The sequence below is a fragment of the Mandrillus leucophaeus genome, unplaced genomic scaffold, assembly GCF_000951045.1.
Source record: "Mandrillus leucophaeus isolate KB7577 unplaced genomic scaffold, Mleu.le_1.0 Scaffold1154, whole genome shotgun sequence".
NCBI lineage: Eukaryota > Metazoa > Chordata > Mammalia > Primates > Cercopithecidae > Mandrillus > Mandrillus leucophaeus.
In genome coordinates, this window is record NW_012099810.1 from 758105 (window position 1) to 775436 (window position 17332).

Below are 17332 nucleotides of genomic sequence, written 5' to 3' on the forward strand. Positions count from 1 at the left end.
GTTGGGTGTAGTGTTCTATGGCATTTACTGGGTTCATTTGGTTAAGAGTCCAATTTAAGTCCAGATTTTCTTTGTTATTTTCTGCCTCAATGTTCTATCTAGTGCCATCAGCATGGTGTTGAAACCCCCCACTATTATTGTAAGTCTGTCTATCTCTTCTCTTACGTCTAGTAGTATTTGTTTTCTAAATCTTGGTGCTCCAATGTCGAGTGAACATATATTTAAAATAGTAGAATTTTCTGATTGAGTTGAACCCTTTATCATTATATAATACTCTTCTTTGTCTTTTTTTTTAAATATGGTTGTTTTAAAGTCTCTTTTATCTCACACAAGAATAGCAACCTTTACTCTTTTTTGTTTTCCATTTGTGTGACAGATTTTCTCCATTCTGTTACTTTGAGACTGTGGCTGTAATAATATGTGACATTGGTCTCTTGAAAACAGTAGATGGTTGGGTCTTGTTTTTTTTATTCTAGTTTGCCAATCTATGTTTCTCAGGTGGGGCTTTTATGCTGTTATGTTCAAGGTTAATATTGATATGTGAGGTTTTGTTCCTGCCATAGTGTTAGCTAGTTACTTTGTAGTCTCAATTGTGTAATTGCTTTATAGGATCTGTGTACTTTGGCATTATGTGTACTTTTATGGTAGCAAGCATCGTTCTTTTGTTTTCATGTTTAGAACTTCTTTGAGCTTTTCTTGTAGGACTAGTCTGGTGATGAAGAGTTCCCTTAGCATTTGCTCATCTGGGAAAACTTTATTTTTCCTTCATTTATGAAGCATAGTTTGGCAGGGTATAAAATTCTTTACTGACTTTTTTTTTCCTTAATAAAGCTAAAAATATACCCCCAATCTCTTCTTGCTTGTAAGGCTTCTACAGAGAAGTCTGCTGTTAGTCTAACGGTATTTCCTTTATGGATCATTTATCCCATTTTTTCAGTTGCCTTCCTTTGAGATTTTTTTTTTTTCATGTTGATCTTGGATAGTTTGATAATTATAGGCCTTGGTGATTATCATCTTGTGTAGTATCTTGTGGGAGCTTTTTTAATTTCTTATATCTGGATGTTGACGATTCTAGCAAGGTTAGTGAGATTTTCCTGAATTACTCCCTCAAATATGTTTTCCAGGTTGCTTTCTTTTTCTTCTTCTCTCTCAGGAATACCAAGCAGTTGTAGGTTTGTTGACTTTACGTAATCCCATATTTCTCAAAGGCTTTATTCATTTTTCTAAATTCTTTTTTATTTTTGTCTGATTGGATTAATTTGAAAGACCAATATTCAAGCTCTGAAATTCTTTCTTCTGCTTAGTCTAGGTTATTGTTAAAGCTTCCAACTGTATTTTTGAAATTTTTTCAGTGAATTTTTTTCGTTCCAGAAGTTCTAATTGTTTGGGGTTTTTTGTTTGTTTGTTTGTTTTTGTTTTTGTTTTTGACACAGCTATCTCATCTTTTATATCCTGAATTGTTTTTCTAGTTTCTTTGTATTGGATTTCAACTTTCTCTTGGATCTCATTGAGTTTCCTTAAAATCTATATTTCGAATTATTTATCTGCCATTTCAGACTTTTCATTTTTGTTAGGACCTATTGCTACAGAGCAAATGAAATGCTTTGGAAGTGTCAATCCACTCTGAGTTTTTTTACTGCTAGAGTTCTTGCACTGATTCCTTCTCATATGAGGCAGCTGTCACTGTTTATTTTTTTATTTGCTGTCATTTGGATAAGACTTTTACATTTTGTAATTCTTTTTAATCTTGTGGGTATGTTGTATGTTGTGTATGATCATTTGGCCTCCTTTCCAGGTGCTTTCAGAGGACCAAGGTGCTGTATGGGTCCTTCATTGTGGATAGCTTTTGTGTGGTGGCTTTCTCAGATGCTGCTTCTTGTAGCAATGTATTCAATGTATGAGCCAACGCTCTATCTACTGTTTGGCTGAGGGTGTGGAAGTCTCATCACATGCACTAGCACTCAGCCCTTCTGGCAGCAGGTGTTTTATTTGTTGGTGGAGTTCAAGTTCTAGTCCAGTAGGTGGCACTTACGAGTAAGAGCTGGCCTACCCACAGGTAGATTGTTGGAGCATGCTGAGGTCTTTGGGGAAGGAGCAGTGGGGGAAGTGCACCAGCTCCAGGAATGCCAACTGCTTCCCGTATCACACCATGTCACAGGACTCACAAAATTCAGTTCATAAAGACTTTTTCCTTTGGTTCCCAGCTGCAATGTGGCTATGGGCTACTGATACACCATTTTGGCAGCTACCACTAAGATGGGCTTGGGGCAGAGCCCCTTCCTCCAGTCCAGAGCAGACAACTCTGTGGCTTGTCTGTCCTCCATTGCCAGGATGCTGCTGTTTTGTATAGGGTCAGGGAGTTGGGCCCTGCCCTTTGTGCAAGCCCAAGCAGCACAGGCTCACTTTCAGCAAGTGTGGAGTCACTACAAAAAGTGTGATAAGTGCTTTCTCCAGGTGCACATATACCAGCCCCCAGCCAGGAGAACTACTACTGCATCCTCAACAGTGCTAAAGGTGGCAAGGGGCGGATGACTCCCTTTCTACAACCTTTCCTAACCATCAGTTCTACCCTCTTCACCAATTGGTGCCACTTCCTTCATTTCCTTTGTCCCAAGGGAGACTTTAGTGGGCTGTGCTCCCCATTCCCTTCAAGGCAGTCCACCAAGGGTGAGATCTCCAGGGCTCCCACAGCTCCACAGGGACCCACCAGCCCCCTGTGTTTGCCAGAGACAGAGTGGGTTGTGGGGTATGTTTGTGGGGAATCTCGTGGTGTGGTGACTCAAGGGCGGAGATTCCCTGGGCAGGGCAGTGTCCCACCACAGGTGCACAACCAACATGACTCAGTTCGGCCATGTCAGTTCATGTCTGAGGGGAGTATAGGCATGCTTAACATGAGCTGGCCACTTGGTTCTCTGCCCCTGGAAAATTTCCCCAAGTCACCACTGACAGCATTGCCCTTGATCTAGAGGGCAGAGGGGCTCCCCAACAGTTTGACAGTCAGTGAATTGTTGCAGGGGTGAAGGGAGCAGAGAAACACTCTCACTACCCCTTGCCAAAGGGTTCTGAGTTCCTCAGGGGTCAATCTCTGCCAGACCCTTGCTGCTTTTTTTTCCCTGTATCTCAGCTTTTTCCCCTGGGCACTCTGACAGGTCCTGGATCTCTTCTGTCAGTTTTTCATTTGGAACTTGTCCATTCACAGGTAACGTTGATCTTTCCGAAAAGATCTGGCATCTGATGTCACTAGACAGGCATCTTGAAAACCAGAAGCTTGATGGTAACTGTTATAGAACAAAGTGAACATACTCAATGCTACTGAACTGTATACGTAAAATAGGTTAAAACAGTAAATTTTATGTTATGTATATCTTACAATACACACAAAAAATCAAATCCTGCTCTGCCTATACCCAGGAATAGTCTTCCATTGTCCCTGGGGTGTTGATATAATGATCAGTCTTAATGCTTTGAGAGAAGTCAATTCTGTTATCCCTTTCTAAAGCCGCTCTTTCAACAGTGGAGAGGTGAAAACAAGAATATTACTTAGGAATGCCTTCTGTTTGTGTAGCACTTTATGTTTGAAGGAAGGCTTTTATGTGGGTAATTCACTTAATCCTCATAGCAGGCTTGTAAGGTCGGTAGTGTTGCTCCCTTTTAATTGATGGAAAAAAGTGAAGCCTGAGAGATTAAGTTGTCCACGATTACAGGGCTATTAAAGGTTGCAGAGGTTCAAATACTTATCTTCTGACTCTGTAGCCATTGATTTCCCAAAGTAGAGAAATAATTGTCAACTTACTATGAGCTTTACGTTTAAAATGCCAAAAACTAGGTAATATTCTTGTTAAACTGAATAAAGAAAAGAAAAAGAAAAATAGCATCATTAACTTCCCAGTGACCAAGGAATAATGATTATGCTGAATTTATGCTCTAAATCCTATTAACATATTTGTGGCTTTTTATACTGCTCTATTTTCAAACTTTGGTCACGTTTAAATTCTGCTTGGCTCTTTGTATTTTTAGACTTTAGCTTCTGAAAATATGCTCTAATTTAGGGTTGGGGGAGCTTTTCCCCAAAACTTACTGTTTTCAGTCATAGCTATTCAAATTTTCATCTAAATTTTCAAAATAAATATACGATTCCAATAAAAATAAGTAGCCAGGTTGTTCTCTCATTGTTATGCAAGAACTATTTCACTTTAGGTCTTAAATTTCATTTTTTATTGCTCTCCGTGGAGTGGATGGTTAATGTAAATGGAAGAAACCTGGCATCACACCATCACTGGTCTTAGTGACTTTATGAGTTCCCCCTAGAACAAATAGCTGGGTCAGTGCAACCTCCCAATTCTCAGCATGCAGCTAGCATTCATTTTCCTTTGAAGCTTGCCATGGATAAGTCAACTCAGAGCCTCAACTTCCCTGCTTCAGAATGCTGACCTAGTAGTTTTCTCTGTTGCTGGGAAGATGTGGTACTGTATGCGTCTCACGCGTCCGTGTGAAGAGACCCCCAAACAGGCTTTGTGTGAGCAACAAGGCTGTTTATTTCACCTGGTTGCAGGCGGGCTGAGTCCGGAAAAGGAGTCAGCAAAGGGTGGTGGATTATCATTAGTTCTTATAGGTTTTGGGATAGGCGGTGGAGTTAGGAGCAATGTTTTGCAGGCAGGGTTTGGATCTCACAAAGTACATTCTCAAGGGTGGGGGAGATTATAAAGTACATTGATCAGTTAGGCTGGGGCAGAAATAAATCACAATGGTGGAATGTCATCATTTAAGGCTATTTTCACTTTTGTGGATCTTTAGTTACTTCAGTTCATCTGGATGTATATGTGCAGGTCATTGGGGATATGATGGCTTAGCTTGGGCTCAGAGGCCTGATAGTATGGAAGAGGGGTGGCATTGATACTCCATCACTGTGAACAAGCCTCCCTTAATTTATTAACTGATAACATAAATAACACTTCCTAAGGCAATATGCAACAGATTTCTCACTGTGGTAGTATTCTGTGAAAGGAATTGAGATTTCCCACTCCTGGGTCCTTCCCTCTGTACAGAACCTGTAAAGTCTTCACTGACAGGTTACACATTGAACATTCAAAGAGATGGCCCCTCTGTTTCCTCTTTCAAGTTGTTTCAGCTACTGTGAGGTGAAAATACTGTACAGTCCAGCTTACCATTGCATTTACTGCACAAATTCTGAATTCAGGTCCCTCACCTCATATACGTGAAACTCTTTGGAAGCATTCACTGCACTTTAAAAAGTTTGCAGCATGTTGGGACTCTCTTCTCTTGTGTTTTGCCAGAAAATTTATAAGCCAGGGTTCCTTGTGCTGAGTGCAATGGAAAAATGAAGTACTTTCATAAAACATGACTCACACCTATAATTTAGGCAACACTCAGGAAGATTTACCCATGTATCTGGCTTATTGCTTCCATTCCCATAGCTTACATTTATTAAGCACCTACTCTGTGTCAGAAACTATGCTGAGTACTTCATGTGTACTATGTTATTTAATGCACATCATAGACCTATGTGGTGGCTACTAACTTATTCTCATTAAGAAAAAAAAAAAAAAAAAAAACCTGAAATGTAAAGAGATTAAGCGGGCACATAGTGAGTAAGTGGCTTATGTCAACTCTTTCTTTCCTGTGTCAATTGTACTGCTGTAACTCAAATAGATCATTGTATTACCTTTTACAATCCCAAGTTAAAGAATTTCCAGAATCAGGTTTGACATCTCCTATCAGTGCCTCACACACTTTAATATTCTCTTCTCTCAGGAGGGGGAAGTTCCAATTTTCATATTATATTCATATGTTTTACATCTATCATTGTTTTCCTCTCAGCTTTCTCTTCTGCATGATTCAAACAAATAATAGCAGACAAATTCTTGTTAATATTCTTCCAAGACGGTGCTTTCTAATGTCTCAGTTACTTATGTTTCTTTCAACTGAGACTTTATTTGATTGCTCTATATTCTACTAAGGAGTGAATGATACAAAGCAGATACTCATTATTTGTGATTACAAACAGACAGCAAAAAAATCAATGGCAAACAAAAATGGAAAGTTGCTTCATGTTTTGAATGAGACAGACTTTTATTTTTAATGCTGATTAAAACATAAAGAAATGGTAATTAAAACATAGAGAAGAATATTATGAGGACAAGCCTGTTTTTAGAGAGGAGCTTGGTTTGTTTTTGTTCTGACATTTGTGTAATTTCAACAAAATATATTTCAACCCATTAAGCATTAATTGAATGAGACAAGTATTTATTGAATATCTACTTTGTTCTCAGAATTTATGAAGATTATAGACTCTGTATTAAAAAATGGACCCTGCCCTGAAGAGCTAGAAATTTTGTGAATGAGAGAAGACAAACCTAAATATAATTATATCCAAGGCAGTTCATATTAAATGAACTTCTACCCTTTCTTCCAGTTCTTTAGCAATACCTGACAATCTGTTCAGTAAAACTTCTCTTTAATCTGTCTTCCTCTTCAGAGAAGTTTGATTTTGAATTTCAGAAATGCCTCATTTATGCTTTAAAGATTAGAATAAGTTTTTCCTCTACTTATTGCTTGATTATTGTGATCAATTCTCTAGTTTGAATTGCAATCCTGAGAGATGCTTGCCTCCTACCCACTTTAAGATGCATCTTTATGATCCTCTTATGCCACAGAGTCATCAGAAATTGGGCCTTCCCTCGTGATTCACACCACTGTCCCATTTGGAGTTACACACTTGGAACACAGCTTTGAGGATGTGCAGGAGTTAATCTTCCAGCAGCTGGAAAACATTTTGCCAGGTTTGCCTCAGCCAATTGCTACCAAATGCCAAAAATGGAGATATTCACAGGTAATCAAATAATCCAGTGGTCTAAGCACAACAATTTTCCAATAGGCTAACAGAACTGATGTTACTTCTTTATCTTTTGCATTCTCTAGTAAAAAAAATTAACTATGTGATCTTTGGAGCAAACATGTGTTTGCCCAACACATAAATATAACTTCTGTGGGTTTTATTGTCCTGCTGTTTCTCAACAAGAAGTGCATACAATATTCACCAATGTTATCTTCAAATTCTATCTCAAGACTTACAAACCTTGATATTCTGAGGTCTTCTCTTCAGACAAGGCAGCTTATATCTCCAAATGCAGCTGTTTCTTTGGGCTTCTTCTACATCAGTACTGTGGATACTTAGAAACCACTATAACTTCCCAAAATTTTGCAATATGTCAAATTAACCTTGTAAGTGTATTTTGCTACCACAATTTTCATTTTTATTAAGTTTCCACTTTGGTTTTGACTGCTGCCAGCTGAGCTCTCTGTGGGAGAGAGATAAGTACCTGCATAGGACAGCTAGTTGAGCTGTTTTTCAGGGTTAGATTAAACCTGCTGATCACTCTACTAGTTCAAATTTAAAACTCCTTATACTAAGTAAATGTTGACTTTTTCTGAAAATTTCTGCATATTTCAATGGAAGTGAGTATTCGTAGAAAAAGTCTTTTGATCCGTAAACTCAGTAGTGAAGTCATTTAGGGGACAATGAAGCAAAGGGCAGATACAGGAGAAAAAGCAGTGAGTTTTCCATTTTTTTCCTGGGATTTCTGAGCTTGTTGACGAACTGATTTACCATCCCTATTGGTTATCCAAGCTGTGAAGCCTTTAGAAAAAGTGGTGTTGTGAGAAATTGCAGTTGGTTTTGTATATTTTAAAGGGCTTTCCAAAATCAGAGGAAATAGTAAATTACTTCCTAAAATATTGCAGCAGGTCTATGTTTTACTCTTATCTTCTCAAGTTAAATTATACAGTGAACCTTTGGGGAAAATATTTACTTAAGCACATCATGGTCACTTTAGAAGACTTTACTTTTTCCTTTTAAAAGCATTGAAAAATCTAAATAGCTATTCTCTTTAAGTGATATTGAACTCAATTTTAAGTTAGCTTGAATAAGAAAACAGGGAAATAATCTTGTTGATATATTTTGAAGCTAGGTATATTATACATCAAGTCGCTTTGTGATTTATAAATACTCCTTTAAAAGAAACATTCGTTTATAAGGTTTCCTCTCATGCCTTTCTCGTAATTTATTAATAAACTGAAAAAGTGGGTTTAAAAATCTACTTATTTCTTAATATTTCATGTGTTAATAAAAATAGATTTGTCCTAACCACAAAATGGCCTAATCAAAGTTGTGCAATATCACAAAATTTAATAAAAATCTTTGAACACAATGTACCTCCAAACCCTAGCAATGATTTTGTTACAATTTGGATGTTGAAATTATCTCACTATATTTACAACTCTGAAGTCATGAAGTCTACATTGGCTGCAAAACCTGAAAAGGAGTAAGTTATCATGCAGACTTAGAAGTTTGCATGTTCCACTCTTCATATACTTCTCATAGTACCTTGAGGATCGTTTTACAGAACATAACATTCATTTATGGTAGAAATGTGGGAGGGTAGGGAACATATTAGAAATCTCTATACCTTCCTCTCAGTTTTGCTATGAACCTAAAACTGTTCTGAAAAAGAAACAAGTGAAGTCAATTTAAAAATAGAAAAAAATCAAATTAAAAATGTATCTAGTGGTAAAGATAAACCCTAAATAGATTATTTTAAATATATATTTTTTAAAAGCAGTCTTATGAGTTTGTTAGTTTTAGAAAAACTATAGTGATGAGCACACGAAGCCTCACAGAGATGAAATAACTTCCTTAAATCCCCACAGGTAATAATGATGAAACCAGTCTACCTGCCTCTCAAGTCCTTCCATCCTCTTCACCCACCTTCTATTTCCTGTTGTTGTTGTAACAAATTCTCAAAAACTTGGTAGTGGGAAACAACACAAATTTATTATCTTACATTCCTGGAGGTAAGAGTCGAAAATGGGTCTCACTGGAATAAAATCCAAGTGTGGCCAGGGCTGCATTCCTTTCTAGAGGCCCTAGGAGAGAATCCATTTTCTTGCCTTTATCATCTTCTAGAAACTGCCCACATTCCTCAGCTTGAGACCCCTCCGATCTTCAAAGTCAGCAACAGCAGGTCAAATCCTTCTTCCACTCTGACCTTTTCTTCTACCTCACTCTTGTGATGACATTGGGCCCACCTGTGTGATCTAGAATACTTACGCCATCTCAGGTTCAGCTGACTCATACTTTTAATCCATCTGCAACCTAAAATCTTCCTTTCCATTGACATAACATATTTGTAGGTTCCAGGGATTAAGACATGGATGTTTGTGATAGGGGCATTACTTCTGCCTGCCACACCCTCCTTTCTCCCAAATCCCCTGATGGATCCCCTTAATGAGGCATTGTTTCCCTCTTCCTCGTAAAACCTCTGGAGAGAGCATCAGCCCTGTAAGACTCAAGCCACCCTAAGGGAGCAGCTGCTATCTACAAGAGAAAAGAGGAGTATTTTGTGTGGGGACAGTTTCTGATTTCCTTGGTGTTGCTCTCCCAAGCCTAGTGCTATTCCTAATGTCGCATATCCATATTCACAATTGCAGCAGTGGGGTAAAAAATGTTTTCTCATGTATTCATTTGGTAACTCACTTATTCAATAAGCATTTAATGAATGCCTACAATATGCCTAGTACTCTGCTCAGGAAACCCTAGAGACTAATATTTGCTGACGGCCTTCTCCTAAGACTCTAAATTGAAGTTTGTCTTGGGTAAGATAATGGTGCATTCTTGTGGGTGCTGCCCTTGTGGGTGCTGCTCTTAGGAAAGAGGCAGGTGAAGAAAGAAGGCATTTTTTGAAAGACTTAGGAGCTGTTTCTGTGCATCCCATTTTTAATTTGAATAAAGCACTTGAGTAGGTGGTTCAAACAAACAGAAAAGCAATGGCAGATTTTTTGTGGTTTTCAGTTCCTCCCTTTTGCAGCTATTTGCCTTCCATAATTTAAATGTTTAGCCAGTTAATATGACTTGATGCTTAGTCGGTTATGCATTGAATTAAGGTTTCTGTAACAAGTATGATATATTAACTCTTTCACTAGAAGCAGAATTACTGAAAATGTCTTTCCATGTACCTTGACAGGGGACATTTAATCAGTTTGATAACCCTGATACTCTGACCATTATTTTATGCTGTGCTTTCCTTCGTTTCAGTGTCTATCATGATGTCCTTCTCAAACTATAGTAATGTCTGCATTCAGGTTTAGCTCTAATTTTCCCCATCTTTCTTCAATTCCAGAAAATGTTAGTGGCCCTTTTCCTTACTTTATGTAGCACTGTCATGATTACTTTGTTTTTTAGTCTCCAAATGTACATTCAGATACCAAGGAAATCAGGAGAGGAACTTAGGGGGAGGAAATGAATGAATACATTGAAATGCAATATCTTTGGAAAAATAAATGGATGTGGATGTGGACTACCTTGTAAGCTTGTACAGTACAATTAGAAATCAGTTATCTTCTATAGTTATATATCTTCATTTAATACTTTGCCCTGAGCTTGTACCTTTTCTCTTTCTTTTCTTTTCTTTTGTTTTTTTGTTTTGTTTTGTTTTTTTCAGAGGTAGGATCTAACTCTGTCACTCAGGTTGGAGTGCAGTGCATGATCAGAGCTGACTACAGAAGCCTGCCTCAAACTTCTTAGCTCAAGTGATCCTCTCACCTCAGCCTCCTGAGTAACTGGAATTACAGGTGCACACTACTGTTCCCGGTTAATTTTTTTAAATGTTTGTAGTCACGGGGTCTTGCTATGTTGCCCAGGCTGGTCTCAAACTCCAGGACTCAAGCAATCTGCCTGCCTTGGTCTCCCAAAAGTGCTGGGATTATAAGCATGAGCCACTGCACCTGGCCACAAACAGTATTTAAAATAACTCCAATCTTTACTGGTATCTCTTCTAGAACTTTAAAGAATTTCCAAAATTTATCATTCACAACTCTTTTGGAAAGCTCTCCTCATTCCTGGTATGACCCTCTTATGAAAACTCCTTTGAATCCTCTCTTTGCTCCCTTAATAACCTGCAGAAACTTTCGCTGACAATCAGCCACGTAGGCTTGTCATTTTTTCTTTCCTTTCTTCAACCTTCCATTCACGTTCTTCACTTTTGACTCTATCCTTTTATTCCCCTCCCACCTCTTAAACAAGGAAGTCTTTGCCCTTTTCAATAAAAGTTTCCATTTGGTTCCTTCAGGCCTTTTCCAGCTGATTACCTTAGTTACCCATAGCACTGCTAGGTGTTAAAAGGAGTAACAAAGAAAAGGGGAAATGGGCAATGGCTGAAGGCTAGAATTTTTCTTACAGATTTTGTTTGGTGGAGGAAGTGGGTGTGCACACAGAAGAGCTTGAGACCACCCGTACGCTTACATTATTCCCTCATGAGATTAATTTCTGGTGAGTAATAGTGTCTAATTTCAGCATTGAAAGGTCAGGTGGTAATTGATATTTTAATTTTTTCTTGCTTTTTCCGATGCATTTTCTTTTTCTTTTTCTTATTTTTTAACTTTTAAGCTCAGGGGTACACGTGCAGGTTTGTTGTATGGGTAAATTTGTATCATAGGGGTTCGTTGTACAGATTATTTTATCACCCAGGTATTAAGCCTAGTACCCATTATTTCTCCTAATCCTCTCCCTTCTCCCACCCTATACCCTCCACCCTCTGATAGGCCCTAGGGTGTGTTGCTCCTCTCTATGCGTCCATGTGTTCTCATCATTTAGCTCCCACTTACAAGTGAGAACATGCGGTATGTGGTTTTCTGTTCCCGCATTAGTTTGCTAAGGATAATGGCCCCTAGCTCCATCCATGTTTTCCTGCAAAGGACATGATCCCTTTCTTTTTTATAGCTGCATAGTGTTCCATGGTGTATATGTATCACCTTTTCTTTATCCAGTCTATTATTGATGGGAATTTAGGTTCATTCTATGTATTTGCTATTGTGAATAGCACTGCAATGAACATATGTGTACATGTATCCTTATAATAGAACAACTTATATTCCTTTGGGTATGCATCTAGAAATAGGATTACTGGGTTGAATGACATTTGTGATTTTAGGTCTTTAAGGAATCGCCACACTGTCTTCCACAATGGTTGAACTAATTTACAATCCCACCAACAATGTGTAAGCACTCCTTTTTCTCGTCAACCTCACCAGCATCTGTTATTTTTTAATAACAGCCACTCTGACTGGTATGAGATTTCATTGTGGTTTTGACTTGCATTTCTCTAATGATCAGAGATGTTCAACTTTTTTCCATGTGAATCTTGGCCATGTGTATGTCTGCTTTTGAAGTGTCTGCACATGTCCTTTGCCCACTTGTTAATGCGGTTGTTTTTTTCCTGTGAATTTGTTAAGTTCCTTATAGATGCTGGATATTAGACCTTTGTCAGATGCATAGTTTGCAAAAACTTTTTCTTATTCTATAGGCTGTCTGTTCACTCTGTTGATAGTTTCCTTTGCTACGCAGAAGCTCTTTCAATAGATCTCATTTGTCAATTTTTGCTTTTGTTGCAATTGCTTTTAGCATCTTGGTCATGAAATCTTTGCCTCTTCCTGTGTCCAGAATGGTATTGCCTAGGTTGTCTTCCAGGGTTTTTATAGTGTTGGGTTTTTCACTTAAGTCTTTAATTCATTTTGAGTTAATTTCTGTATATGGTATAACGAAGGGGTCCAGTTTCAGTCTTCTGCATATGGCTAGCCAGTTCTCCCAGCATCATTTATTGAATAGGGAATCCTTTTCCCATTACTTGTTTTTGTCAGGGCTGTCAAAGATCAGATAGTTGTAGGTGTGTGGCCTTATTTCTAAGTTCTCTATTCTGTTCCATTGGTCTATGTGTCTGTTTTTGTGCCAGTATCATGCTGTTTTAGTGCCTCCAGCTTTGTTCTTTTTGCTTGGGATTGCCATGGCTATTCAGGCTCTTTTTTAGTTGTATATAAATTTTAAAAGAGTTTTTTTCTAGTTTTTTGAAGAATGTTGATGGTGGTTTAATAGCAATAGCATTGAATCTATAAATTGCTCTGGGTAGTATGGCCATTTTAACAATATTGATTCTTCCTATCCATGAGCATGGAATGCTTTTCCATTTGTTTGCGTCATCTCTGTGTTCTTGGAGCAGTGTTTTGTAGTTCTCCTTGAAGAGATCTTCTACCTCCCTGGTTAGCTGTGTTCCTAGGTATTTCATTCTTTATTTTATTTTTTATTTTTGAGACGGAGTCAGGCTGGAGTGCAGTGGCGCGATCTCGGCTCACTGCAAGCTCCGCCCCCCGGGTTCACGCCATTCTCCTGCCTCAGCCTCCCGTGTAGCTGGGACTACAGGCGCCCACCACCGCACCCGGCTAATTTTTTTGTATCTTTAGTAGAGACGGGGTTTCACGGTGTTAGCCAGGATGGTCTCGATCTCCTGACCTCGTGATCCGCCCGTCTCGGCCTCCCAGAGGGCTGGGATTACAGGCGTGAGCCGGTATTTCATTCTTTTTATGGCACTTGTGAATGGGATTGATTTGGCCCTCGGCTTGACTATTGTTGGTATATAGGAATGTTAGTGATTTAGTGATTTTCGCATGTTGATTTTGTATCCTGAGACTTTGCTGAAGTTGTTTATTAGCTTAAGAAGCATTTGGGCTGAGACTGTGAGGTTTTCTAGATATAGGATCATGCCATCTACAAACAGGGTAGTTCAACTTCCTCTTCCTATCTGGATGCCCCTTATTTCTTTCTCTTGCTTGATTGGCCGGGTGGGCCAGGACTTCCAAAATTATGTTGAATAGGAGTGGTGAGAGAGAGCATCCTTGTCTTTTGCTGGTTTTCAAGGGGAATGCTCCTAGCTTTTGCCCATTCAGTATGATGTTGGCTGTGGATTTGTCATAGATGGCTCTTATTATTTTGAGGTATGTTCCTTCAATACCTAGTTTATTGAGAGTTTTTCACATGAAGGGGCATTGAATTTTATCGAAAACCTTTTCTGTATCTATTGAGGTAATCATATAGTTTTTGTATTTAGTTCTGTTTACATGATGAATCATATTTATTGATTTGCATATGTTGAACTAACCTTGTATCCCAGGGATAAAGCCTACTTGATCATGGTGGATAAGATTTTGATGTGCTGCTGAATTTGTTTGCCAGTGTTTTTTTGAAGATTTTTGCCTCAATGTTCAAGGATATTGGCCTGAAGTTTTCTTTTTTTGTTGTATCTGTGCTAGGTTTTGGTATCAGGATGATGTTGACCTCATAGAATGAGTTACAGAGGGGTCCCTTCTCCTCAAATTTTTGGAACAGTTTCAGCAGGAATGGTACCGGTTCTTTGTACATCTGCTAGAATTCAACAGTGAATCTGTCTGGTCCTGGGATTTTTTTGGTTGATAGGCTATTTATTACTGACTCAACTTCAGAGCTTATTATTGGTCTGTTCAGGAAATCAGTTTCTTCATGGTTCAGTCTTGGGAGGGTGTATGTGTCCAGGAATATATTCATTTATTCTATATTTTCTAGTTTATGTTCACAGAAGTGTTCATAATATTCTCTGATGGTTGTTTGTATTTCTGTAGGGTCAGTGGTAATATCTGCTTGTTTTTTCTTATTGTGTTTATTTGGATCTTCTCTCTTTTCTTCTTTATTAGTCTAACTAGCAGTCTATGTATTTTATTAATTTTTTTCCAGAAAACAGCTCCTGGATTCATCGATCTTTTGAATGATTTTTTTGTATCTCAGTCTCTTTCAGTTTAGCACTGATTTTGGTTATTTCTTGTCTCTGCTAGCTTTGGGATGTATTTGCTCTTGGTTCTGTAGTTATTTTAGTTGTGATGTTAATTGTTAGCTTGATCTTTCTAACTTTTTGATGTGGGCATTTGGTGCTATAAATTTCCCTCCTAACACTGCCTTAACTATGTTCCAGAGATTTGGATATGTTGTATCTTTGTTCTCATTAATTTCAAATAACTTCCTGATTTCTGTCTTTATTTTCATTATTTACCCAAATGTTATTCAGGAGCAGATTATTCCATTTTCACATAACTATATGGTTTTGAGTGAATGTCTTAGTCTTGATTTCTAATTTGATTGTGCTGTGGTCTGAGAGATTGTTATGATTTCAGTTCTTTTGCATTTGCTGAGGAGTTTTTTACTTCCTATTACGTGATCAATTTTAGAATGTGTGCCATGTGACAATGAGAAGAATGTATGGTCTGTTGTTTTTAGGTGGACAGTTCTGTAGATATCTGTCAGCTCCATTTGATCCAGTGCTGAGTTTAAGTACTGAGTATCTTTGTTAATTTTCTGTCTCTATCATCTGCCTAATGTTGTCAGTGTAGTGTTAAAGTCCCCCACTATTATTGTGTCAGAGTCTAAGTCTATTTGAAAGTATCTAAGAACTTGCTTTATGCATCTGGGTGCCCTGTATTGGGTGCATACATATTTAGGATAGTTAGATCTTCTTGTTGAATTGAACCCTTTACCATTATGTAATACATTTCTTTTTTTATCTTTGTTGGTTTAAAGTCTGTTTTGTCTGAAACTAGGATTGCAACCCCTGCTTTCTTCTCTTTTCCGTTTCCTTGGTAGATCCCTTCATTTTGAGCCTATATGCATCATAGCATGTGAAATGGGTCTCTTGAAGACAGCATAATGGGTCTTGGTTTTTTATCCATCTTGCCACTCTTTGTCTTTCAGTTGGGACATTTAACCCATTTGTATTCAAGTTTTGTACTGATATGTGTATACTTGATCCTGTTATCATGATGTTAGCTTGTTGTTTTGCAGACTTGTTTATGTGGTTGCTTTATGGTGTCACTGGTCTATGTACTTCAGTGTGTTTTTGTAATGGCTAGTAACCATCCTTCCTTTCCATATTTAGTGCTTCCCACAGGAGCTCTTTTGTAAGACGGGTCTGGTGGTAAGGAGTTCCCTCAGTATTTGCTTATCTGTAAAGATTCTTATTTCTTCTTCTTCTTCTTTAAGCTTATGAAGCTTAGTTTTGCCAGATATGAAATTCTGAGTTGGAATTTCTTTCCTTTAAGAATATTGAATACTGGCCACCAATCTTTTCTGGCTTGTAGAGTTTCTGCTGAGAGGTCCACTGTTAGTCTGATAGATTTCCCTTTGTAGATTACCTGACATTTCTCTCTTGCCACCTTTAACATTTTTTTTTTTTCATTTTGACCTTGAAGAATCTCACAATTATGTATCTTGGGGATAATCTTCTTGTGAAGTATCTTACTAGGGTTCTCTGAATTTCCTGAATTTGAATGTTGGTTTCTCTAGCTAGGATGGAGAGACTGTCATGGACAATGTCCTGAAGTACGGTTTCCAAGTTGGTTCTATTCTTTTCATCTCTTTCAGGGACACCAGTGATTCATAAATATGGTCTCTTTACATATTCCCATATTTCTTGGAGATTTAGTTCACTCTTTTTCATTCTTTTTTCTCTATTCTTGTCTGACCATCTTATTTCAGAAAGCCAGTCTTCAAGCTCTGAGATTCTTTCCTCCATTTGGTCTATTCTGCTGCTAATACTAGTGATTGCATTATGAAATTCTTGTAATGTGTTTTTCAGCTCTTTCAGGTCAGTTACGTTCTTTTCTATACCGGTTATTTTGTCTGTCAGATCTTGCCTTGTTTTATCATTATTTTTAGCTTCCTTGGATTGGGTTTCAACATACTCCTGTAGCTCAGTGTGCTTCATTCCTATCCATATTCTGAATTCTATTTCTGTCATTTTGGCCACCTCAGCCCAGTTCAGAACTCTTGCTAGAGAGGTAATGTGGTCATTTAGAGGAAAGAAGGCACTCTGGCTTTTTGAGTTTTCAGAGTTCTTGCATTGATTCCCTCTCATCTTTGTGAGCTTATGTACCTTAAATCTTTGAGGTTGCTGACCTTTGGATTTTTTGCCTCTTTTATCCTATTTGATGACCTTGAGAGTTTGATTGTGGCATAAGGTAGATTCAACCAACTGGCTTCATTTCTGAAAGACTGTAGGGGGCCAACACTTAGCTCCCAACTCCTGGACTGAATGCTGTAACTCTGCAGGACTCGTAGTGGGCCCCAACTTTGTTCTCTGGCTTCTCAAGGTTAGCAACCCACTGTGATGGTGGGACCAAGATATGGCTGCTGCAGCAGAGTATTAGCAGATGCCAGGGTACATGCCTCCCTGTGGGTGTTCACCACATTGGTGGAGGCAATGCGGTTGGTGACTGTGTGCAGTCACACTGGAGATGGTGTTGGCTCAGGGGCAGGGTGCTGACTGGCACAGGTCTGGGTGCCTTCTCTTTGCACTGGAAGTGGGAGTGATCACTCAGGGAAGAGAAGGATCTGCTGTTCTCTCTGCAGTGTTAATACAAGGGTGGGGCACTAATGGAGGTGAGGCTGGCTGGTTTTGTGCCTACC

General features: G+C 38.5%; 1 protein-coding gene across 2 annotated transcripts in view; it reads left to right on the forward strand.

Annotated features, from left to right (window-relative positions):
* RNLS (renalase, FAD-dependent amine oxidase) overlaps nucleotides 1-17332 on the forward strand; it is a 328254-nt gene that overhangs the window by 282098 nt on the left and 28824 nt on the right. The window contains exon 6 of one of the 2 annotated variants that reach the window (XM_011998239.1): nucleotides 6675-6849. In XM_011998239.1, coding sequence (XP_011853629.1) covers nucleotides 6675-6849 — 175 coding nt within the window. Of the gene's footprint in view, nucleotides 1-6674; nucleotides 6851-17332 lie in introns of both variants that reach the window. The other variant, XM_011998234.1, reaches the window with a different exon arrangement.